The sequence below is a fragment of the Hyperolius riggenbachi genome, chromosome 6 (genome assembly GCF_040937935.1).
Source record: "Hyperolius riggenbachi isolate aHypRig1 chromosome 6, aHypRig1.pri, whole genome shotgun sequence".
Lineage (NCBI taxonomy): Eukaryota > Metazoa > Chordata > Amphibia > Anura > Hyperoliidae > Hyperolius > Hyperolius riggenbachi.
In genome coordinates this window covers 151,977,142-152,003,486 of record NC_090651.1, presented here as the reverse complement: position 1 = coordinate 152,003,486, position 26,345 = coordinate 151,977,142, and the positions used below count along the sequence as shown (strand labels likewise).

At 43.9% G+C, this 26,345-nt stretch overlaps 1 protein-coding gene across 1 annotated transcript in view; it reads right to left on the bottom strand.

Moving 5' to 3' along the window:
* Positions 1-26,345, bottom strand: part of FNDC7 (fibronectin type III domain containing 7) — a 66,955-nt gene that overhangs the window by 24,738 nt on the left and 15,872 nt on the right. Inside the window, exons 3-7 of the mRNA XM_068242104.1 lie at positions 10,403-10,421; positions 7,627-7,884; positions 7,276-7,530; positions 4,493-4,753; positions 1,718-1,975 (exon numbers count right to left, since the gene is read on the bottom strand). Coding sequence (XP_068098205.1) covers positions 1,718-1,975; positions 4,493-4,753; positions 7,276-7,530; positions 7,627-7,884; positions 10,403-10,421 — 1,051 coding nt within the window. The remainder of the gene's footprint in view (positions 1-1,717; positions 1,976-4,492; positions 4,754-7,275; positions 7,531-7,626; positions 7,885-10,402; positions 10,422-26,345) is intronic.

Here is a 26,345-nt window from a genome sequence, read left to right as displayed (position 1 = left end):
GACTCACCTCTTCCTCGTTCCAGCGTGCGCTCCACTGACGTCACTTCCTGCAACGCTGCAGGAAGTGACGTCAGTGGAGCGCACGCTGGGAAGAGGTGAGTGTCCTCCCCACCCGTTCCTCTAACACAGCGGCTGCTTCTATTTAAGGCTGGAGGGGAGTGGAGGACGGGGGACCCAGGCGAGGGAGGGGGGGGTCCGACCCCCCTCCCCGCCGCTGGCCCAATACCCCCGTCCTTCCAGCTACCGCTCCAGCTCGGCGGCCTCCCAGGGGGGGGGGGGGGGCGGCGGCGGTGGCAATTTTTAAAAAATTTGCCTCAGGCGGCAAAAAGTCTAGGGCCGGCCCTGGGTGCGACTAGGCGCAGGTCATTGGAGGATCGGAGGGGGCGGGCTGGTATGTGCCTGTGGACCAGATCAGAGATGTAGGTCGGGCAGGTCTTGTGCACTGATTTGTAGGCCAAGCACAGGATTTTGAAATTGATCCTAAAGCTGATGGGGAGCCAGTGTAGGGCTTTACAGAGCATAGTTGTAGAGGCGCTGCGGTGAGAAGAATGTATCAGTCTGGCTGCCGCATTCATTACCAATTGAAGTGGGGCAGTACGGTTAGAGGGGAGGCCAGACAAAAGAGAATTGCAGTAGTCTAGGCGGGATATGACAAGGGCGTGGATAAGGAGTTTAGTGGTGTCAGGGGACAGGTAGGAGCGGATCTTGGAGATGTTGCAGAGGTGGAAGTTGCAGGATCTGGCAATACTTGAGGTATACTTCTTAGCATTTACTGAAAGATCAATTACTAACATTTTTTACTTCCATTCTATTTTAAAGGCTTCTGACTTTGTATGCTTTTAATTCAGGAAGGAGCTTATATTGGTGTTAACTATTTGGGTTTTTTTCAGTTGACTATGTCAACAGCTTTTTTTTTATGATCAAGAAAGGACTAGATTTTGAGATCAGTATTACACAAAATGGATACATTTCTCGAGTGGAAATTGTCAGGCATGTTGAAAATGAACAATCTGAAATTTCCTGTTTTACCAGACATTAGGGTCAGATAAGCTAAGAAAACACAGGTGTTAAAAGGGGATATTTAACAGGTGTCAAAGCCCTGCCTGAAAGAGCAGTACCAGATTAAGGGCTCAGTAGACATATTTTGCATTCTAAGCTCCTCTTGTCCTAATTCATTCCTATTTACAGCTCTCCACAGTGCACGCTCCCTTATTCTTCTTGGGAAATTTGAAGGACAAGCAATTTAGCTGTCAGAGAATGTGTCCCCATTGTTTTACACATGTGTAAATGTGGCCATACATCGATCGATTTTGGCGGCTTATCGACCAGGAGACAAATTTCTCTCTAATCACTCTAATCGTTCTATTGGCCACCATAAAGCAGGCCGATTCTTGGATGATTTCACCATAAATTTGGGGGGGGGAATCAGCCTAGTGACTCCGCCTCATCACCTTGCCACCTCATGTGGGGTCACCTCAACATCACATACGCTCCCCACGTGCAATACGCCAGAACCCAGGTGGGGCACGAATGAGTAAGGAGAGTGCAGAGACAGCAGCAGTATTGATGCACAGGCACCGGGGTAGTTACAACTACATTTAGGAGAAGGCGGCCAGGGGTTTCCGTCCTTTTACCTAATCCCAGCACATTCACACTTTTAGAGTTCATTAAAATACTAACCAGTCCTCTAATGTCTACTGTCTGAACAATTACTCACCTGATAAAAGACTCCAAGTCTTAGGTGAAAGGGTAGACCCAGCTTCATTGCTTGCTACCAATGACACAGCATAGTTTGTCCCACACTGTAAAGAAGGGATTGTGCAGGCAGACAGAGACATTGTACAGTTAGCAGTAATGTTTCCCCCATTCAGAAGCACGGTGTAGTTTGATGAAGCATTAGCTCCAGGAACAGAGAATGTGGCCTCCAAAGCTACACTGTTGAAAGCAATCTGCAAATCAGATGGAGCAGCAGGGCCTAAAATAGAAATCCAAAATAAAATGTATACATGTGAGATAAAGTAAATAATTATGTAAATGATATGGTTATTAGTAGTTACCATGGAGATGTGGTACTATTAGAGATGGTCGTTGAGATGCTAATCACTCTGGATCTATTGGAAATTTAATGCAAATTGCGTACAGATTGAAATTAAGCCAGTCAAATGCTCTTCCTAATGATTTTAAATGGCTGTTTTGAAAGCTCAAGGCTGCGTGTAATTTGCATGCCAGCTAAAATGATTATGGTAGTATGTCATTGATCACCTTTAGTGACTACACTTGGTGCTACTTGCAAAGTGTATTTGTATAGGTCATGTAGCTCCTCCGTAAATCATGATCCCCAACTTCTCAAAACTATACATAGTAAAAATAGCAGTAAAATTAAAAATATTAGTAAAAATGGCATAGACTTATAAACCTTAACAAAGATCTTGACAGATGGGTACTGACTGAAGCTACCATGGTTCCAACAAAAATAATAGCAATCCAGAAAATAAGCCCTTGCATTATTTTTCAGGATTTCTGAGTATGATTGAAATATCAGCCCTACTCCAAAAATAAGCACTGGTTACAGTTCATAAAAGGTCAAATAGTGTCCAGGCAGCTACGTCATACATGTCAAAAAATGAAAATCAATTGGCAGGAGAATGCGCAACGTCACTACATGCGCCATTGTCATATGGTCAGTGGCGGCTCCAGCTTCAAATTTTGGGGGGGCACAAAGGCTGGCTGGCGGGGCCAATTTGGGTGATCATAATCAATGTTTGTGTTTGCCTTTGCCTAACTTAGGTAATACAATTAAAGCAAAGTAGTTCAGCAATGATAGGAACCAAATGTAAACATCACAAATAGGTTGTCCAAATTATGGTGCTATTATTGATGAAATTACCTACAGATATACTTGGTTGGTTTGCTGGCATGTTTTAAGTTGCTAACAAGCTGCTCCTGTGTGGACAGATCACAGACAAATCATTCCAGCCCCCAGCCTGTGTCTTATGACTCTACAAGCAAGGGGAGGGGGAAGAAGCAGGAAGGAGAGAAACACTGTGTGTGATATTCCTTATCTTAGTAGCTGAGCTTTGCTGGAGACTAGGGCTTGTATTTTTACAGACTGTACGTTTTGAATCAGGATTATTATCCCGATTCAAAACTTCCTGTCTGTAAAAGACAAGCTGTAGTGTATTGGCTAGTTTAAAAGAAAAACAGTATGATTTCAGCTTGTAAGCCTTCTTCAGACTCTGTTCCTGTTGACTGACAATGTTATAACATACAATCAGAAGCTGGTAGAGAGATACATATATTTTTTTTTTTGTGTGCAAATATAAGTGTCATCCAGATACATTAATTACAAGGGACCTTGCACAGATTGTGAGGTATTTATGGCAAACAGATAAGACCCTTGGTTTACTTAAAGTGCACATAAACTGAGAGGGATATGGATGTTTCCTTTTAAACAATACCAGTTGCCTGGCATCCTGCTGATCTCTTTAGCTGCAGTAATGGCTCAATCACACACCTGAAACAAGTATGCAGCTAATCCAGTCTGACTCCAGTCAGAGCACCTGATCTGCATGCTTGTTCAAGGGCTGTGGCTAAAAGTATTAGAAACACAGGATCAGCAGGAGAGTCAGGCAACTGGTATTATTTAAAAGGAAACATCCAGATCCTTCTCAGTTTAGGTTCACTTTAACACCTACATAGGCTCAGGTGGAGAGTTTTTTTTACAGACCCTATCCTGTTCACTGTATGCTGCTGGATCCTAGAAACAGTTAACTGTATGTTACTGAGCTGGGTGGGGCACTCAGGGGTGGCACAGTGACTCCCAGGGGGGTCCTGTGCCCCAGTGTAGTGACGCCCATGCATATGGTATAGGCACTCGCGGTGATGCCGGACATCGAAAGAGGCCAGGATACAAGTGAGCCTTCAACACTGCACACAGCATGGAGAGGACACATTTACACTTGTAAGGAAGGGGAGGGGCAGGGGGGGGGGGACATTTCATGCTAAAATCTATTGGAAATCGATGGCCAGGCAAAGCATTCCTCTTTGATCAGTTTTGAATAGAGATGGGTCTATGTGATGGTCAATCTGGTGGCACATCAACTGATGAATGGCCACCTTAACAAACACCATTGTCCAGCTTTTGCAAGGCAATAGCTCCTTTGCCTTAATGGCAGTACCAGCCATGGTTTGGTTGCAACTTCTGTATCCCCTAAGCCTACTCCACTGGTACCATCTATCCTCCAGAGTGGACCCTGCCTAAGCATGATTGCTCCTGTTGGATTTTTTTCAGCCTGTTATTGTTGTATTTCTCCACATAAGTCACTCTGTCCCTAGTCTCGCTATATGGGAAAGGACTTGGATGTGCCAGTCATGTTTGCTGTACAGGATCTGCTAGTTAGATTAAAAGATCTAGTCATACTGGGCTTCACACATCTGAGCACAATCCAAAACCTATTACGTATTCTTTATTGTACACCAAAGTGTTACTTACGTGTAATTTGGTTTTTAGTAGCATCATCTCCTGGTGTTCCATTAGCATCCCAGGCATCAACCTTGATGGTATAAACAGTGCTTGGGTCCAGGGAGGTGAAATTGAGGGATAAGGAAGTGGTGTTCAGGGTGTATCTGGTGCCTGATCCATCAGATCTCATAACAGAAACCGAGTAGAGCACAGCTGAAGGGACAGGCTGCCAGCTAACACTCACAGAGTCGCTGCTTAGGGATGCCACACTGACTGATGGAGCTGCCAAAACTAGAATTATTGGAGAGAAATGAATCTGATTTAATCACACAAAAACTCACCAGCTGCTATGTAAATGATTCAGACACTAACAAGCTTATACTAGACTTAGTATTCATAATATAAACATTATTAATGGTATATATTTTTTTCCTTTTAGTAATCTCAATGTTTTCTGTAGTTTGTTCCCTTTACTTGTGGCACAGACAGGATCTGCAGGTCATGTCTTGATTAACACAGGTTAAAGGTTCATACATTTCCAACATTTCCTGCATCTATTTGCTGCATCTATTTCAATATACGCTGTCCTAGAGAAAAATACATGAATTCTCCATACTGAATACTACATAAAAAATTGCATGCAGAATCAGCATAAAACTGTAAAGCTAAAGCGTAGTGTATGCTATATCAGTATTGCACCGTTTCTCAGGGGGAAAACAAATGTTACCATCCCAGTACAGCCATTGGTAAAGAACAGATATTTTTAGATGTGAACTGTGCATCATAGAAATAACATAGAAATGTAGTAAAAATGAAAATGAAATAGATACTTCAAAAGAATAGTAGAAGTAATAAAGTGTACATGAATGCACACCTCTTACACTTAGAAGTGTAAGTCAAATTGTTTCTACACAAAAAGTCAGCATCTTGCCCAGTGACGCAACTAAGGAGCAGGGCGCCCCAGTGAGAGTTTTACATGGGGCCAGGCCTAGATTTACATCACAGGAGCCTATAGGCACAGATGTCCTGGCACCATAGACTTTGCCCTCCATGAACTTACAAACCCCTGTTGGACCACCGCAGTGTGTTGGCTGGCCCAGTTGTCATCGCTCCCTTACTTCCCTTACCCATCATAGGTAGCTACAGGTGTCCCTTAGTATTAGGTAGCCAGAAGTACCTTCAATATTAAGTAGCTAGAGGTGCCCACAAGTATTAGGTAGTTAGAGGAACCTCAGCATTAAGTAGCTAATGGTACCCCCCACTGAAGGGAGATCCCATCAGTGGAATGCGAGAGCTGGATGAGTAACCTCTCATTTTACTTACACTCTAATCGGGACTCTGCAATGGAAAGGAGGGAGAGAGGCATTTTGGGAGGGGAGGGTCTGTGTGGCTGATATTGTGGTGAAACTCCTCCCACAGTGTGATGCGATGATGACCTTGGTCCTGACAGTTTGCTGTCTGTGAACCTGGTTGCATTGTGGGAAATAAGGGCTTTTTACAACTACCAAGCAAGTAGTATCTCCCTCTGTGCATAGAACTCTTAGTAACAAACATTCTGTACAAATCAACTGGCAGAACTAAAGATGTCACCACCAGTGATACATTTTAGAATGTAAATAAAGGAGAGGAAACATTTTATGATGGGCAAACGCTGACATTATGCAATTTTCTCTACATTTCCTCTTTAATTATTTTATCTGGAAGCGTATGGTTACTTAGCTCTTGAATGTCCCTTTTTTCATGTTATCAATGTGAATTATTGAATATTAAGCTTCTCTACTTTTTTCCTCTTTTGAGGTTTGTGTATGATTGGTGCTGTGTCGAAGTGGATCAGAGTTGGAGGAAGGCCCAAGTTCAAATTCCACATCAATGCCAGAGGTGTGTAGCTACATTATGGCCTTGTAGAGGCTGAGAGGCATAAGCCACATGCCTGTTGGATATGGGGCACCAACAATCTTGTTTATTTTAAGATGCTGTGGTAGCCGCTGGCAATCTGTACATTTTTAGCCCAAGTCTCTTTATTGTTTGGTGAGTGTAAAGGCACATGGGGAATCTGCTGGTGACCACCCCCCTCCGATATCAGACAGCACCCTACGAGGTTAGGGGCTCATGCCCTTGCAGGTGACCTCAGGTAGGTCTATTCTCAGGCTCTTTACCCTATACTAATTGTGTTTCCAATCATGGATATGCATATTGTATGGTAGGATGTGGATTCATCCACCATTAGCGCAGGGACCCCTCTAGTACAGGGACCCCTCTAGTGCAGAGAGTCCTCTAGGAGATTGGCCCAGAGGAGCTTAACCTACATGCCTGTTGGATATGTGGCACCAACCATCTAATTTATTTTGGAACACTGTGTTTGCCTCAGGCTATCTGTGAGTTTTGAGCCCAGCCAGGTCTCTTTAATTTTTTCACTATGGCCCTGTAACCTGCTTTGTCAACACCTGAAAGCTCCAGCTAACTTTGTTTTGCTCCCCCTTTGGTTCATGCAACCATTAGCTCTGCCCTATTGGCAGCTCTCTACAAAAGGACCGGATCTATAAATCCTCCACCTCCCTGTGTATCCTAACAACATGCAAGATGGTGGGCAAGTGCACTGATACTTATTTAATACATTTTTACTTTAAAACTGCATATTCCATATGGGAGAGGGCACCAAAAATATCAGTATTTACTAGGGGTAGTGTCTGACAAACAAACATGTTAACATTTTAATTTGTTGGCACACCGTTTCTTTATTACGATTACACAACAAAATATTCTGCATTTCCTGTTACAGAACATTTTCTATAATCTACAGACTCACGCCTTACCTGTTTGAGCCCATTTAGGTGGAGAAGGTTGACTCTTTCCAGCAGAATTGATGGACCTCACTGTGATTTTATAGTTGGTAGCAGCTAGTAGGCCGGTCACAGTCCCTGGAGAACTGGTGACAAAAGAGTCATAGAATAGCTGTCCAGCCTGAGCAATGATCTGATAGCTTGCAGCTCCAGGTACCGCAGGCCATTCCACAGTGATGCTGTTACTCAATTTGGAATATGCCTTATCAATAATGGGCACCTCAGGGGCTAGATAAGAATGAACAAAGTATTAATAATAAGAATAATATGGGTCTTGAACTTAAATTCTAAAAATGCCTTAAATAGTAGAAAAATCTCACTGACCTGTTAGTTGGAGAATGTTAGCATTGGCTATGGTATTACCATTTGTGTCCATGGCTTCCACCAGGACAGTATAGTTAGTATTCGGCAACAGAGTATTCACTGTGCCAATCACCGTGGCTGGATTAAATACCGCAAATGAGGGCTGACCCGCTGATAAATAAGGGGTCGCTGTAATTTTATATGACGCGGCACCTGAAACTTTAGACCACTGGACATATATGCTTCTTGATGTGACATCATAGGTAGATATTGAAAAAGCTGCAAAAAACAATACAATATTCATTTTACAACTTTAACTACAAAGGTCCTCAAGCAGCATGTTTGTACTGTATATGAGCAGATACATTTATTAATGTAAAATGCTGAAAAATATATCCTTCTCCATCACACATGGACATATAAGATAATTATAAACACATGGCTAATGGGATTTTGTGATTTTATTTCTTAACTAGTGACCTTAGCCCACTGTCATCGCCACCACATGACAGAGCGTGCGCACACACCCGCTTGGCCACCCCCCCTGGCCCGTCCTGCTCCTCTCCCAGGCTGTCCCTGCGGCACTTGCGCAGTAGCGCAAATGCAGACACACACACACACAGGGACAGGACGCAGAGACACAGGGGTTTTATTATATAGAATGGCATTCCTTAACCCTCCTGGCGGTAAGCCCGAGCTGAGCTCGGGGTAAGCCGCCGGGAGGCACCGCTCAGGCCCCGCTGGGCCGATTTGCATAATTTTTTTTTTCCTGCACGCAGCTAGCACTTTGCTAGCTGCGTGCAGTGTCCGATCGCCGCCGCTACCCGCCGATCCGCCGCTACCCGTCGCGCCGCAGACGCCCCCCCCCCCCCCAGACCCCGTGCGCTGCCTGGCCAATCAGTGCCAGGCAGCGCCGTGGGGTGGATCGGAGTCCCCTTTGACGTCATGACGTCGATGACGTCGGTGACGTCATCCCGCCCGTCGCCATGGCGACGGGGGAAGCCCTCCAAGAGATCCCGTTCTTTGAACGGGATCTCTTGATCTCCGATCGCCGGCGGCGATCGGAGGGGCTGGGGGGATGCCGCTGAGCAGCGGCTATCATGTAGCGAGACCTCGTCTCGCTACATGAAAAAAAAAAAAATTTAAAAAAAACGTATTTGCTGCCCTCTGGCGGATTTTGTCAAACCGCCAGGAGGGTTAATACAAGGGTGGGGGTACCTAGTGATATATTTATAATGCCTGGAACTTAAAGCCCAAACATAAACACAGTCATTTTCTTAGTCCTGTCTGTGTAGGCACTTAGTAGCACAATTTCTTTTTTATCTGTGTGCAAATGCCTTGAATAGCTGATGTTAAAACCTGAAGCAAGAGGGATATGGAGGCTAACATATTTATTTCTTTTTAAAGATAGCCCAAGGTGAACCTCGGGTCAAAAGTAAAAAACTTACCTAAGTAGAGGGAAGCCTATGGATTTTCCAGTGGCTTCCCACACTGTCCTCCAGTCCTCTGTCACTGCCCGGAACCCTTATGGACTTTGTGACAGTGCTCTTTATGCATGAGTGCGACCTCTCAGCACCTGCACAAGCATGGCTGCACCTGCCTAGTAGCACAGAGCTGCTCGTGAATGATCAGCTCCGGGTTACTGCACAGGAGCGCTCATGTTACTGCGGGTTACTGCGTACAGCAGCGCTCATGTGTAAAGTGGAGCGTGGTTGCGAGCATGGAATCTGATAGAAGCTTGTTGGATCCCTTTGGGGGGTCTGGGCTCAAGAACGAAGGACCAGAGGGCAGCATGGGAAGCCAGTGGAGGCTTACCTCTCCTTATGGTAAGTATTTCACTTCTGACCGAGTTTCGCCCCCAGATAATCATTAAGCAGTATTAATTCCATGGCTGTCCTTCTGATTCTCTGCCTCTAATACTTTCAGCCATAGACCTTGAACAAGTATGCAGATGAGGTGCTCTGACTGAAGTCTGACTGGATTAGCCACATGCTTGTTTCAGATGTGTGATTCAGACACTACTGCAGCCAAACAGATCAGCAGTACTGCCAGGCTACTGGTATTGTTTGAAAGGAAATAACTATGGTCGCATTCATATCCCTCTCAGTTCAGGTGTACTTAAAAAAGGGCTTAGTCAGAAGCTCCTTCACTCCTGACTTCCTGTATCATAGACTTTCAAAGCTACAGGCTGCAGTCCTCTCAGAGAGTTCTGTCTGTGCCCACCCTTTGCAGTTGCATGAGATATAAGCATATTTAATGCACATTTTATGCAACATTATGTGCATTAAATGTGTATGCAAGCTTAAATTATTAGTGAACAGCAGCCCCTCTCACAAAACCCCCAATTAACTTGTTCAGCTCTGCAGCCTCCAGTCACATGACTACATTTTTAAACCAGCATTTTTACGTGCAGAAGTCTCCTATGCCCAAATATATGATTTTGGACGTATTGAGCTATCTTATGGATTTTTTTTTATTTCTAAACCTGCAGGTGATCTTGATGGAGAAGAAAACATTTAAATGTGTGGTAAACCTATCTGGTTTGTGTGAATTTGTTGGCAAACAATGGCAAGGTTTTAAATACTGGCATATAATGTGAAAATTAGCGGAATCTAATCAGATGAATCCAATTTTCATTATTTTAATAAATCATTCCCATAGCTGCAACCAGCCCTTGAATTCCAATTACAGGGTATAATTTGGAGAATTTAATCCTGTTTATGACAACGTGCCTTCAAACATTTCCCCTCACTAATTAGATCACCTACTACTGTATACAAAAGAGTATCATATTTACCTGGGTTTGGTGTGGCAGACTGTAAAACAAGAAAAAAAGAAATTACAATGCAACATACTTGATAGTTGATGTAACTTTTATAAAGCACAATGTAAGGCCCAGTGCACACCAAAAACCTCAGTCTAGCAGATCTGCAAAACACTAGAGGTTTTTTAAGCAGATTTTAGCGATTCTAGGCATGTTTAGAGATGTTTTCTAAACATGCCTAGCGTTTTTTGGAGCGTTTTTGTGTAGCAGATTACAAATTTCCTATACTTTAACATTGAGGCAGAAACGCCTAAGAAATCTAAAAAATGCTGCAGCCCCCGAGTTTGCGTTTGTGGAAAAAAACAACCGCTCTGGTGTGCACCATCCCATTCACTTTCATTAGCCAAGTGGTTTTCCCCCTGCAAGCATTTTAAAAAATGCTCCAGAACCGCTCCGGTGTGCACCAGCCCTAAAAGATGTGCTATCATTTATCTATACAATCACTGAAGGGTATTTAATTTTCAGGGTTGGTTCACAGTGGTCAGTTGCACAACTCATGCATTATAATGTGTTATTTTTGTGAACTGCAATGGAGACTGGACATAGACTTTAATACAAAGCCTGCATGCAGCGAGTTGCGTTGCAGAATATGTCTGCATATCAGCTCACTGCCCATTCACTTCTATGGGGCTGTTCACAGTTCTACGTTGTAACTGAACACATTATTCTAACTCTTTGCATGCAGGCTTTGTATTTCAGTCTAAGGCCCAGTGCACACCAAAACCGCTAGCAGATCCTCAAAACGCTAGGCGTTTATGTGAGCTGATTAGCGTTTCATAAAATAAGGGTAGCGTCTTTGCTAGCGTTTGCGGTTTGCGTTTTTGACCTCAAAGAGGTTGAAATCTCTCAAACAAAGGGTTGAAAAGTGTTATATTGATGATGTATGTGTTTCGAATTAAATAATTAAGGTTAATTAAGGTCAATTGAACAATATAAAAAGGGAGTTGTCCTTCACAGTCTTGTGGGTTTGTTGAGGAGTATAGAGAGAGGTTTTTGGAGAGTTTGTTGTTTGCTTGTTTGGAAGAAAATGTATGATGATCTGATGTTGTTATTTGCTGTAGCAACATATATGAGGGGCAGACCAAGGGCCAGGAGATTCTGGATGCATCCTATGCTGCAAGTGCGGCATAGGAAGGGCCAATTTTGGACTCTATACCATGAGTTGAGGAAGCATCCAGATACGTTTTTTTGGCTACACCAGGATGTCTATTGCCAGGTAAATGTTTTTGGTTTTATGTACATATATAAAAAATTTCAGTATATTTCGATCATATATTTGTTTAAATGTGTAATATGCTTGCTCATGTTGTTTTGTGCACACACTGCTGAAGCAATATACATAACCTTGACTCTCACCAACCTTGTCTTGAATATGGTCATGGCAAAGGCAGGTTTGTGTTACAATCTTTTCTTAAACGGAGCATAAACTGTGAACTTTATTGTTTTGGTTTGTGAAAGTCATACCAGGTGCCTGAGAATCCTGCTGATTCTGTGTCTTTAATACTTGTAGCCCCAGCCCCTGAAGAAGCATGCACATCAGGTGCTTGGAGTCAAGTCAGAGTGTATTAGCTGTATGCTTGTTTGAGGTGTGTGATTCAGACACTACTGCAGGCAACAAAATGTGCAGGACTGTCGAGCAACTGGTATTGTTTACAATGAAGCATCCACATCCCTATAAGTTAACTTTCCCTTACATTATCCTGTTCAATGCAGGTGTTGTATGTCAAATTATCATGCATTATCCCACATTTAAGACACAGTAATTACAATCTTTTGTCTTAATATTTTTTATTTGTTTCCTCTTTATAACAATTAAACAATGCCACTTAAAAACAAACAATAATTTCTAAAATGAAATCAGGTTTGCACAACCAATAAAATCTGAAATTGTCAACCTTACTTTCTCCTTTAATAGTTTTGATGCACTTTTGGAGAATTTGAGGAATGGTCTTAAAGGACTTACGAGCCCAAATAGCGAAAAAAAGATAAGTACCTTAATCAGTTTTAAATGCACGGAGGACGCCGTCCGCGCCCTCCGTGCAGTTCCGCCGGGTCCCCGCAGTCTGATCGCCCCCGTGCCGCTCCCGACCCCACGGACGGGGTCGGGCTCCCCTTCCTCTCCCAAGATGGCCGCCGGAGCCAGCCACGGCTGCGCAGTCCGCATACGCGTTAGTGCGGCTGCGCAGCTCTAGGGCCTCCCCCCTCGATCCACGCTACTGTGCTAATGATATTTTCATGGTGTGCATGCCTTTCATTGATTTTAAAGTGAACCTAAACCAAGTAAAATTATTTAAAATAAACACCTGATGTACCTGCAAATGAATATTACATACTTACCTCCCCGTCAGTTCCTCTTAGAAGTTCACCATTTTCTTCTAACAATGATTCCCTATAATTCTGACAAGATTTTGTCAGAAATGAAATATATCAGTTGATGTCAGTTATATAGCAGTTGCTGTCAGTTATAACTGAAAGGACAACTAATGTGCGAGGCAATGTTCATGTTTTTCTATGGCTCAAGTGGGCAATATTACAATTTATATTTATATAATACTAGTATTGGTGCGCTTGTAATATTGATAATTGGCTGCACTGAGTTTGTAGGATAAACCACTTCCCACCGAAAAGCCGAACAGACTGATCTTAAGAGGCATTAATAGGATCCATTTAGATTCTATGTGAAGCACCTTTGGAGAAGTGGTTTTGAGAGTAGTGCCTATTGGTGAATGGTGATTATTTTAATCATTATTATTTTTATCATTATCTTCATTGTTCTTTTTACAAATAAATGTGAGCAATTCATTTTATTGCAGAGGCGCATGAGTTGATATTATATGTTTTTTTGACAATATTACAATTTAACAGTGTACTGACCAGGAAGCTGTTATGGGGTAATGGCCATTTTCAAAATGGAGGATGGAGAATTCCATCGATCACAGTGCACAAACAGGACACGGGAGAGGAGAAAGAGATTGATGAGTAGACTACACAGGAGGTGAGTGCGACATGTGTATGTTTATTTTGACATGGTTTTCTTTAAACATATCATGGCTGCACAGCACTTTTTGTAGTTCAATATTATTAAAATGGTCTTTCCATATTCATTCTCAGCCAGCCTGACAAAACAGCTCAAGTGTCTATGTTTCTACAACTATGACAATACTACTTTGCTTAAAGTAAATACAGAAGCTACTATTGTTCTGCATAGTAATGTATTAAGTAAAGCAGGAGTTTTGGGTATCTTTTTCTACACTTGGACATATCTAATGACCACAAAAGCCTGTTACACCCATCTAGACTTTTCTTTATAAAGTAGTATACATTATCTTCAGTGCTGCTTTCTTAACAGTTTCCCACCACTAAGTGGGAACATTGAGTCTCCAAATGAAAAGAGGCTTAAAGAGAACCTGAGGTGGGTTTCTGCAATCAATATTAAGCAACAGAGGCACATTCTGCATACTATCACCAGCCTCTGTGTCCTTATAGTGTGCCCCCACTCTCCCCCCCCCCGTGCTCTGCTGTCCCACCTTATAAAAACTGCCTGGCTAGCAGCACACAGATTATCGCTAGTCAGCTGTTTACATTCAGACTGCCACTCACCGCAGCTCCCCTGCCTCCTGTATAGCGCAACACCCCGCCTGCGTACTCTTCCCTCCCCACCTCTGTAAGCCAATTGGAGGAAGCTTATAGAGGCGGGGAGGGAAGGGACGCAGGCAGGGAGACACTCTATACAGGAGGCGGGGGAGTGGTGGTGAGTGGCAGCCTGAATGTAAACAGCCGACTAGCGACAATCTGTGTGTTGCTAGCCTGGCGGTTTTTATAAGGGGGGACAGCAGAGCATGGGGGGAGAGTGGGGGCACACTATAAGGACACAGAGGCTGGTGATAGTATGCAGAATCTGCCTCTGTGTCCTAATATTGATTGCAGAAACCCACCTTGGGTTCTCTTTAATGCTGGGAATACACGGTACGTTTCTGAGACATTAAGATGGCTCGATTGATCATTTCCGTCACGTCCGATCTCCCGCCCGATCGATTCCACGCTCGATTTTGCATAGGGAACAATGGTAAAAGATAAGAAAAACGAGCAAAAGATAAGCAAATCGAGCACGGAATCGAGCGCAAAAATCAATCAGGCGCGAAATCGAACGCAAAAAACGTACCGTGTATTCCCAGCAGGAGGCTCATAAACACGATCAAAACAAGTCTTTTAAATGCACAGTTATCAAACAACTTGAAGAAGTTGGACAACTTTTGTCAAGGCGTTATCACTGATAAGAGGTGACCAACAACTGATAAGATGCAGCTCAAGTCAATCCAACTGTTGGATTGACTTGACGAACAACTGAGAGAAGTTGTGTCCAACATGGCAATGTGTACAGAAGTCTGCTATGACTTTTTAATAACTTCCAATAATAAATAGAACATATTAGTCGTTCACCAGTTGAGTAACAATATGTAAATTTGTAGTTGTTCGTCAAGTTGTCCGTCAAGTTGTTCTGCGTGTATAAAAGTTGTTTGCAGGCCAAGACGTATCTTTCCAACTTTTTTAATCGTAGTTGTTTGTAAAGTTGTTCATAGTAAAAGACTTTTGTTGAGCTTGTGTATGTGGCTTTAGTGCACTCCATTCAGATCCAAATTATAAGGTCTAATCGCTTGAGATCCAGGTATTCCTCTAGTATAGATACTCCATCCATCAGTATTCCTCTAGAAGTACTGATTAGTGCACCTCTTGCTCACGGAGATGCTCATACCTTTCGGGACTTTTTACAAGCTCCTTGTACTGCTTGATGAAGTGGGATGCTACTCGTGAAAGGCATTGCATAAAATTGGAGTCTTATTAACCACTTGAGGACCACAGTGCTAAACCTCCCTAAAGACCAGGCCATGTTTTGCTAAAAGGGCCACTGCAGCTTTAAAGGCTTGCTGCAGGGTCGCACAACACAGCACACAAGTGATTCCCCCCTTTTCTCCCTACCAACAGATCGCCCCCCAGATGTTTATTTTTTTGACAAATATTTATTTTCTTCTTTTTTTTTAATAAAAAAGTGTATTTTTCTTTATTTTTTCCCACCCTCCCCCGGCCAGCCTATCACAGCAATCGGCTGTGATAGGCTTCAGCCTATCACTGCCGATCACTCCTGTGTCCCACAGGGGGATAGCCGTGTCGCAGGAGTCTTGGGTTTCTTTTTTCTACACTTGGACATATCTAATGACCACAAAAGCCAGCTACACCCATCTAGAATTTTCTTTGCACAGTATTGCACAGTAGTATACATTATCTTCAGGGCTGCTTTCTTAAAGCGGGATTGCTAGCCTCAAAACCAAATTCTATTTAAACACTGCAGTGAGTCTAAATGCTCCAGAAATCTCTCTCTGCAAGTACAAGCTCTCCAATCTATTCAGGAATCTCTCTGCTGTTATTATATTTTCGTAGTCCCCAGTAGAGTTGGGCCGAACGGTTCGCCGGCGAACGTGGTTCGCGCGAACTTAGGTGGTTCGCGTGCGGGTACCGCACGCGAACGTTTTGCGGAAGAAGTTCGGTTCGCCCCATAATGCACCTGAGGGTCAACTTTGACCCTCTACATCACAGTCAGCAGGCCCAGTGTAGCCAATTAGGCTACACTAGCCCCTGGAGCCCCACCCCCCTTATATAAGGCAGGCAGCGGCGGCCATTACGGCCACTCGTGTGCCTGCATTAGTGAGAGTAGGGCGAGCTGCTGCAGTCTCTCATATAGGGAAAGATTAGTTAGGCTTAACTTCTTCCTGGCTGCATACCTGTTCTGTTCAGTGAGCCCTCAGCCCACTGCATACCTGTACTGTGATCCTGCCACTGCATACCTGTTCAGTGATCCTGCCACTGCATACCTGTTCTGTGAACCCACCCACCACCACTGCATACCTGTTCAGTGATCCTGCCACTGCATACCTGTTCTGTGAACCCACCCACCACTGCATACCTGTTCAGTGATCCTGCTGCCACTGCATACCTGTTCTGTGAACCCACCCACCACTGCATACCTGTTCAGTGATCCTGCCACTGCATACTTGTTCTGTGAACCCACCCACCACCACTGCATACCTGTTCTGTGAACCCACCACTGCATACCTGTTCTGTGAACCCACCCACCACTGCATACCTGTTCAGTGATCCTGCTGCCACTGCATACCTGTTCTGTGAACCCACCACTGCATACCTGTTCTGTGAACCCACCCACCACTGCATACCTGTTCAGTGATCCTGCTGCCACTGCATACCTGTTCTGTGAACCCACCACTGCATACCTGTTCTGTGAACCCACCACTGCATACCTGTTCTGTTCAGTGGACCCGCCACTGTATACCTGTTTAGTGAACCCGCCACTGCATACCTGTTCTGTTCAGTGGAGTTTGGTGTGTCAGTGTGAAGCAGTACCTTAATTACACTACCTGATTGATGTATACACATGCAAGATGTTTTAAAGCACTTTAGGCCTGTCATTTAGCATTCAATGTGATTTCTGCCCTTAAAACGCTGCTTTTCGTCAAATCCAGATTTTTCCCGGGGACTTTTGGCGTGTATCCCACTCCGCCATGCCCCCCTCCAGGTGTTAGACCCCTTGAAACATCTTTTCCATCACTTTTGTGGCCAGCATAATTATTTTTTTTTTTCAAAGTTCGCATCCCCATTGAAGTCTATTGCGGTTCGCGAACTTTAACGCGAACCGAACCTTCCGCGGAAGTTCGCGAACCCGGTTCGCGAACCTAAAATCGGAGGTTCGGCCCAACTCTAGTCCCCAGGCTCTTTCCTGTGCCATTGCAAGTGACCCTTCCACCTTCCTGCTTCTCACTGATTGGCTGAGTAGACTGCTGAATAGCTGACATTATCCTCTGCTCACTCTTGTTTACAAGCAAGGCTGAGGTGACTCAGTGATTGGAGGAGAAAATAAAAAAGTTAAGGGAAGAAATGACATCAGGATTTAGCCTAATACTGTGGGCAAAAGACAAGGTTCCCACCAGCAACAGAATTATCTTCATTTACTATATAAAATTCACTGAAATCAAAATGTGGACAGTAAAATACATGTGTTATGTAAGTAGATCAAGTACTATCTACTTATATATGTGGTTTTTCCCTGGGATAGTAAGGCTAATCCTCCTGCTTTGACAGTTTCCCATCACTGAGCCACCAAATGAAAAGAGGCTTACTGCACTCCATTCAGAACCAAATTATAAGGTTTAATCACATGAGATCAGGGTATCCCTCTAGTATAGATACTCCACCCATCACTATGCCTCTGTACTGGAAGTACTGATTAGTGCACCTCTTGCTCTCATATGTGAGCGTTTAACATACTCATCTAAGTGTAAACTGCTTTATGAAACATTAAAACATTCCACATTCATAAAACCACCATAAATCCCTCACATCAGGGTTCATTGAACATGGGCCCACATAAATCACAATCCTTATTATTGTTTAAGCATTTATATAGCGCCGACATATTATGCAGTGAGTGTTGTACAGAGTATATTGTCTTGTCCCTAACTGTGCCTCAGAGGGGTTCGCAATCTAGTCCCTACCATAGTCATACGTCTATGTATGTATCATGTAGTGGATGTATCATAGTCTAGGGCCAATTGAGGGGGAAGCAAATTAACTTACAGTATCTGTATGTTTTTGGGATGTGGGAAGAAACCGGAGTGCCCAGAGGAAACCCACACACACACAGGGAGAACATACAAATTCCTTGCAGATGTTGACCTGGCTGGAATTCGAACCGGGGACCCACCACTACAAGGCAAGAGCGCTAACCATTACGTCACCGTGTTGCCCCTTATAGTACATGCTTGTGCAGCTCAGCAGCAGTCACTAATATTCAATCCTCCCTGAGGAAGCAGATTAGAAAACCGTTAGGAATGTCATTATTCCCCCCCACTACCCTGTCGGGAATGCTCATGTGGGCTTTCAACTGATCCACATACCAACATTTAAAAGACCCAGCTAGCAAGAACCAACTCTACAGAGTTCATTCGGCCAACTTCTTTTCACATTGCATACTACTCATAGCAGGAGTACTGCAGGACCAGGAGGTGAAATAACAATGGTCATTTGTTCTTGCATCATACCAACATCTAAGTAGGTCATCCCTTCCCCATTTTGAAAAGCCTGAGAGGGAACTACTCCATCTACCATTTTGTTTACTATCTGGGGCTTTTTGAAAGAGATCTTTTTCCTTATCCTATATAATAAGAGACAGGTGTACCTGTGTATACCTGTCTCTGTGTCGCTGGGTCCGTGCTTCTTGCTACTGCGCATGTGTGCAGCACGGACCCAGACAGCCATTGGGACTTGCAGACGGGGCCAGTGAGCTGGGCGGGCTTGTACACGGACGGGCGGGTGCACGCATGCACGAGTGGCGGGTGCGCACGTGCACCGAGTGGCGGGACTGCGTGAGCGGCGGGTGTGAACCTCATTGCATTGTGAGAGATAACTGTTAATATCTGGTTACGTGGTTCTCCTTGGTAACCACGGTTCAGCACCAGCAATCCAATGACCACACTTATGCTCAGCACACACCATACAATCTTGGTTGTACAGATTTACCAAATCTATGTAGTATAAGGGCCAACAGATTGAAAATACCTTGAATGATAAATTGGATAAGCTCTTATACTACATAAAAGTGGTAAGATTGAACAACCAAGATTGTATGGTGTGTGTTGAGCCTTAGCTTGACATTCACACAGCTGAAGCTTGTTACACAAATTCCAGACACTCCAAGTCAGTTAAAGATTTATTACATGAGTCTACAATGCTCGTTGTCCAGCCTTGGTTACAGAAGTGATATACAGCAGTCTTAAAAATATCAGGAAACCCAGATAAGCAGAACATACATCAGCTCTATATAGCTACATCAAGTGAATACCATTTCCTACCTATAAACTACGGCTACATATTATATACAGAAAACTCTCTAGATCAGGGGTCAGGAACCTTTTTGGCTGAGAGAGCCATAAACGCCACGTATTTTAAAATGAAATTCCGTGAGAGCCATACAATACAGTATGTTTCAAACTGGGACAGTAGGGCTCACGTTCCTGTTGCTATAGTGATGTGTATACAGTTAATCCTTTGGACAGCAGAAGTGTCAAACACGTCTTCAGCTTCTCTTGGGTTTCAGCAACATCAGCAATTTCCCAGAGGGCCAGACAGGAGAAATACCGACTAACAGCTTGTACAATTAGCTAGCTGACTTGGGGGTTGATTCACTTTGTAGGACGAGATCCCCGCACTTTGGCCCAATAGGCTGCTTGTCAAGTGACAGACAGCCTATTGAGCTAGTCAAAGTGCGGGGATCTCGTCCTACAAAGTCACTGGACCTGACAGGATCCAGGGTGGGACAATTGGAGTAGCCGTTCATTCTGGGGGAGTGCGAGTAAGTCAGTAGTGCATGCTACAGCAGTAGGGTGCCTACTTTGAAAATGTTATTTGCGCTGCCACACTCAGCTGCGTTGCTTGAGCAGTGTAGCTTAGTGAATCAACTCCTACTGATTTGTATGTGAGCCAGATGCAGCCATCAAAAGAGCCACATATGGATCTCGAGCCATAGGTTCCCTACCCCTGCTCTAGATTAACAAGTGTTACGTAGGTGGGCTGTGGGTGTGGGCCAGCAGTCCATCACATAAGGAGCTTTCTATTGGCTTCCATGAGAAAGTGATGGAAAACATACCTACTACACAGGTCCGGGAATTCCAAGACATTATTGGGTTCTTCTGGATAGAGATGGCGCGAACCTCCGATTTTCGGTTCGCGAACCCCGTTCGCGAACCTTTGCGGAAGGTTCGGTTCGCTGAAAAGTTCACGAACCGCAATAGACTTCAATGGGGATGCGAACTTTGAAAAATAGAAAAAATTATGCTGGCCACAAAAGTGATGGAAAAGATGTTTCAAGGGGTCTAACACCTGGAGGGGGGCATAGCGGAGTGGGATACATGCCCAAAGTCCCGGGGAAAAATCTGGATGTGACGCAAATCAGCGTTTTAAGGGCAGAAATCACATTGAATGCTAAATTGCAGGCCTAAAGTGCTTAAAAACATCTTGCATGTGTATACATCAATCAGGGAGTGTAATTAGAGTTCTGCTTCACACTGACGCACCAAACTCACTGTGTAACGCACCGCAAACAGCTGTTTGCGTAGTGACGGCCATGCTGGACTGGTGCGCACCATAGCGAGAGTGTAGGCCGTGGCGGTTTTCAAGCCCATATGGTCGCCGGGCTGTGGTAGCTCAATGATAGAACAACAGTGACTGTCCAGCTGATCAAATTTGGTCTGTCCACAATGAAGCAACGACCTTATTATCTTCTTGTATGTAGGTAGGCATAGGTAGGTGTCCCAGTAGTTAGCTAGGCATAGGTAGGAGTCCCAGTATAGGTAGGTAGGCATAGGTAGGAGTCCCAGTATAGGTAGGTAGGCATAGGTAGGTGTCCCAGTAGTTAGCTAGGCATAGGTAGGAGACCCAGTATAGGTAGGTAGGCATAGGTAGGTGTCCCAGTAGTTAGCTAGGCATAGGTAGGAGACCCAGTATAGGTAGGTAGGCATAGGTAGGTGTCCCAGTAGTTAGCTAGGCATAGGTAGGAGTCCCAGTATAGGTAGGTAGGCATAGGTAGGTGCCTCAGTAGTTAGCTAGACATAGGTAGGAGACCCAGTAGTTAGCTAGGCATAGGTAGGAGACCCAGTGTAGGTAGGTAGGCATAGGTAGGTCCCCTAGTATAGGTAGGTAGGTAGGTGTCCCCGTATAGGTAAGTAGGTGCCCCAGTAGTTAGGTAGGCATAGGTAGGTGTCCCAGTATAGATAGTTAGGAAGAGCCTGGCTGGCACAGTAATAACAATTACTAAGGTCCAGCTGCAACAGATAGGGCTGTATAATGTCAGTGAGCAACACACACACACACAAAAAAAACATCAGGAAAACATTAGAGCTCTCAAAAGAGCTGTTGAGGGGTGCCATTTTAGCAATAACAATCAGCCAGGAGCAAGCCAAGAGCCTAACTAATCTTTCCCTAGGAGAACAAGTCTGCAGCATCTGTCCCTAGTTTGTCTCTAGCAGGCACACGAGTGGGTATAATGGCCGGCAAACCTTCCTTATATAAGGGGGGGGGGGGGCTCCAGGGCTTAGTGTAGCCTGAATGGCTACAATGTGCCTGCTGACTGTGATGCAGAGGGTCAAAGTTGACCCCCATAGTGAATTATGGGGCGAATCGAACTTCCGCAAAAGTTCGCTTGGTCCAGGCGAACGCGAACCGCCAAAGTTCGCCTGGAACCGTTCGCTACATCTCTACTTCTGGATTTCAGGGAAATGTATGATGATTTTCATGCTGTCATTGTTTACCCTTCTGGTCCCTGACAGTGCCTGGCTGTCTGTACATTTTAACAGATAAACCTCAATGGCTTCCACAAAGCATGAGGTACCACTAAAATAAACAGAATTATGTTTTTCTAGAATATGTCTTAAGGGAGAACTCTGAATATAGTCCTCTGACGAAACAGTGGTTCTTTAAAGCAAATGAGGGCTTTACACTGCAAGAACCTGGTAGATTCTTACAATAACGGCTGTTCCAAATGGCCAAGCAAGCAGTATCTCCATCTGTGCATGTGCCAGCACTAAAGATGTTGACCAGCAGGCTCGCAGAAGATCGAACAACATGAACAAATTACGTGGTGAGTATCAATCATGTCTTGATTTTTTTTCTCTACCTCTATACTTTGGTATATTAAGTTCCTCTTTAAAGAAAACCTGTACTGAAAATTAAAAGTCAAAATAAACATACACAAGTCATACTTACCTCCTGTATCGTCTACTGTTCAATCTAATTTTCCTCTCCTGCGTCCTGTTTGTCCACTGTGATCAATGGAATTCTCCGTCCTCCATTTTGAAAATAGCCATTACCCCATAACAGCTTCCTGGTCAGCACACAGTTAAACTGTAACATCGCCCACTTGAGCCATAGGGAAACATGGACACATCATTTCTCCTCTCAGCTGTAACTGACAGCAACTGATATATAACTGACAGCAACTGGTATATTTCAGTTCTGACAAAATGTTGTCAGAACTGGAAGGGATCATTGTCAGAAGAAAATGGTGAGCTTCTGAGAGGAACTGATGGCAAGGTAACTATGTAATATTTATTTGAAGTTACCTCATGTATTTATTTTAAATAATTTTACTCAGTACAGGTTCTCTTTAAGTAGCATGAGCATATTTAGTTAAATGGAGTTTCGTGGAAGTGGGCCCTTACACCTCAACGGTTTGGTGATTTAACTTCCACTTCTGTCTTCTCATATATTTTCTCTCCATTTTGTTACCTTGCTGTAGTGTTGCAACCAATTTTCTCTAATTATTTTTTTGAAACTCTTGTGACCTTACCACACAATAAGTAAAAACCATCTGTTTACTAAATTTTACTCATAGTTTACAACTGTTGTATTGAGCTGAGCATTATTTATATCCATGTGTTGAATTCCACATAAATATAAATATTGTTTTCTGATTTACTGTTCAGTAGAATAGATTTTATGTTTCCCTTTGTGATTCAAAAACATTACTGAAGAGAAAAAATCCTGAGCTATAGCAGTTTTCTTTTGTCTTAGGCAACTGCCTGCTTTTGAAACAGTGATACATCCTTTACTTCTGCAAATTCTCTCCTTATTAGACATTCAGGCCCCTTTTACACTCGCATTGCACGTAAGGGTTGCATAACCCTGTCTTACCGCAGAGTAACGCAACAACAATGCAAGTGTAGGGGGGCTTTTACACTTACCAAGTCGTGTTGCGGCATAAGCTTCCGAATCACTGCTGAGCCGACGCAATGTCTGCAGTGCATTACCGTATGACTTCTATGGCGAGACATTGGCTGCAAAAGCCATTGGAGTCAATGGCCGACAAGAATTTAATAGACGAGAGCGTTGCACAAGCTCGGACGACGGATATCCCAGTGACGTACTTCCTGTCCAGCATGGAGTATAAGTCACTTAGCGGGGGGGGGCTTCACATCTTCTCCTTGACGGCACTGTTGCCGCAGAGTTTGTCGGATATGCCCTTGTGAACACCCCCCTCCTTGTAAGAGCAAAGCCGTAGTGTGCCTGCGCAAGTATGAGACAAAGTCCCTACCCTCAGACTTTGCCTCAGTGCCAATGAACTATGTGCAGTGTTAATTGCATGAGAATGTAAATTGCCCAATTAACTCATATCCATAGGGAAGGGGCAGGTGGCATTGCTTAAGAGTGCTTAAATCTGAGGGCTCATGAAAGTTTTGCTATGGGGCCACATGATCTCTAGCTACGCCTTTGATGGATAAGCTGAAGCCACTCATCCATAAGCTACTGAGCGGGTGCAGCTATACTCGTACAGGAGCAATACAGCCATGTTCATGCAGGAAGAGCGACCATGGTCTCGAGGATGACATGAGAAGCCTCTGGAGGATCCAGACTAATTTTTCTTAGGTGACTATCTAATGTTTTTGTTTTAACCTCCTCGGGTTTGCTTTAACCACTGCAACACCCTTCGCTGTACCATACATGTTGACTGGCTCATCACTTAAACAATATTACACCTGTTTATCTCATTCACCAATTAATGATACTCACAACTGTATTCAAAACAGGAGCAGCCACATAGAGGAAACTGATTCAGTAGTATACATTAAATAGATTATGCTGCCGCTCAGAGAATTTCATAGATAAACCACCTTTATTTCAATATGACAAATTACAAAAATCACTGCCCCTATCCTAAAAAAACTTAAAATAATGCAGAGCGCTCCACAGCACCACAATACCCAGCATACCAACACTCACTCCATTCACCCTGGTACCGGTACCAATTGCTTAATGTCCTCAGAGTGTGGAGATATGGTTGCTGTGATATACAGCGGTGGCTGTAGGCCATTTTCAGCGCTAACAGACAGAACATGGTAATCCAGCTTCACAGTAACACAGCCTAATTGCATATGATTTGAGATCTTACCACCCGAGCATCAGTCTGAGTCATCCCCTCAACTTGCATTGGTGTGTACTTCCTGGTTATGAAACGAATCCTCCTCCAGTCAGCCGCTCAACCCGGGATTGCACCTCAGTGGGGAGCTATACTTCCTGATTTTTTCTTCAGACCAACAGCGGACTGTTTTCACAAGAGAATCTTTCCTAGTGCGCAGGTTGCTCAACCCTGCTTATGGCGTGGCAGCGGGGAGCTGTGGCAGTATGGGATACCGTTCAGTTTTGCACAGCCGTCCGGCAAACAGAGCGCTCAGGACGCATGTCGGGATGAAGCCCCGCCCATTGACGCGTTGTGCCCACCAACTGCGAGCTTCGTCAGGAAGTGAGTGTTGGTATGCTGGGTATTGTGGTGCTGTGGAGCGCTCCGCATTATTTTAAGTAAAGGAGTAGTAGAAGAAACAGCGCTGGGCACCAACTGCATATGCTTGCAGTGAAATTTGACAGTTGTTTCTTCTACTACTCCTTTACTGCAAGTTGTTTGGCTGGTGCACACTACTTTTCCAGGAGGCAGATTGCTGTAGGTCAGCCGGCATCGAGTGCCAGCAAAACCTTTTCTCCTTTGTATCAGCATTATTTTAAGTGTTTTTAGGGTAGGGACAGTGATTTTTGTACTTTATCACATTGGCACACACCCACCCTTACCAACCTAAAAACTCACCTCTTCTGGAAATCATCCAATCTTACCTAGGACACTCTAATCAGCCACCAACTGCTACACCAACACCCTGTACATAATCTAACTTAACTTATTATTTACATCCCTTAACCCTGTCCCTTTAGATTGTAACATGAAAAGGAGGAGCTCAGAGTTAGTGTATTTTATTATTTCTGTGTAATATAGGTATACATTCACCACCTCAATGTACAATTTTAGATTACCTAGTTATTTGTGCATTGTGTTTGCTGAATACTCCCTATTGTGAATAACATCATCTCCAGCACCCCTTACACATATCTTTACTAGGCATATATAATTTATCAGTGGCGTTGCTAGGGTTAAACATTTGGGGCCCATGTCCTGAAAATGTAGCATTATGGCCTAAATCCTACCCTAGGTCTAAATCATGGGACCCCATATGAATTGAAAAGTGGAGAGGTAGAGGCTAGCATTGCTGTAAAAACATTTTATTGAGATCAGATAGAGGCGTACTTACAGCAGGGAGATTGGAGATGCTACATGTGGCTGTGTGGGTGCCAGGACTGGAGACCACAATAGATGACCAATTTGCGCCACTCCATACTTGCTCACCATGGGAGTCAAGCCTAATATGGCCTAATTTTAATTCGGGGTGGGGTACTGCCTACCTATGATCAGAGGGGAAACTGCCTAATTATGATTTGGGGGGAGTCTGCCTAATTGTGTTTAGGAAAACAGTGCCTAGTTATTATTTGGAGGGGACTGTGTCTCATTATGCTTGGGTCGGGGTGAACAACAACACTATGCCTGTTTATATAAAATGCTTTAATTATGTTTGAGGGACCATACTGCCTAATTGGGTTTTTTTGGGAAGGAAGGAAATGCTACCTAATTGTGTTTTCTGTAGGGAAAATTGCTGCTTAATTAAGTTGTTTCAGGGGACATGTTGCTTAATTATGCCTAACACTGCCTAATAATGTTGATGCAGTGGGCTTTAATTGCTTGTTTAAAGGTCACTCTGCCTGATTATGTTTCAAGTGGAAACGCACCTTATTTATGTTAATTGGGGCCAACACTCTACTTAATTATGGTTTTTGAATGTTGGAATTCCATTAATTCTCCTGTAGTTTATCATTTCCCCCCCAAACTTATTGTAATAGACTGACTATGAGCATACATTTGAAATAGGCGCTGGTAGACTTGGGCGCAGGATACAGCCTGGATATGGCTGATCCTGCTTCT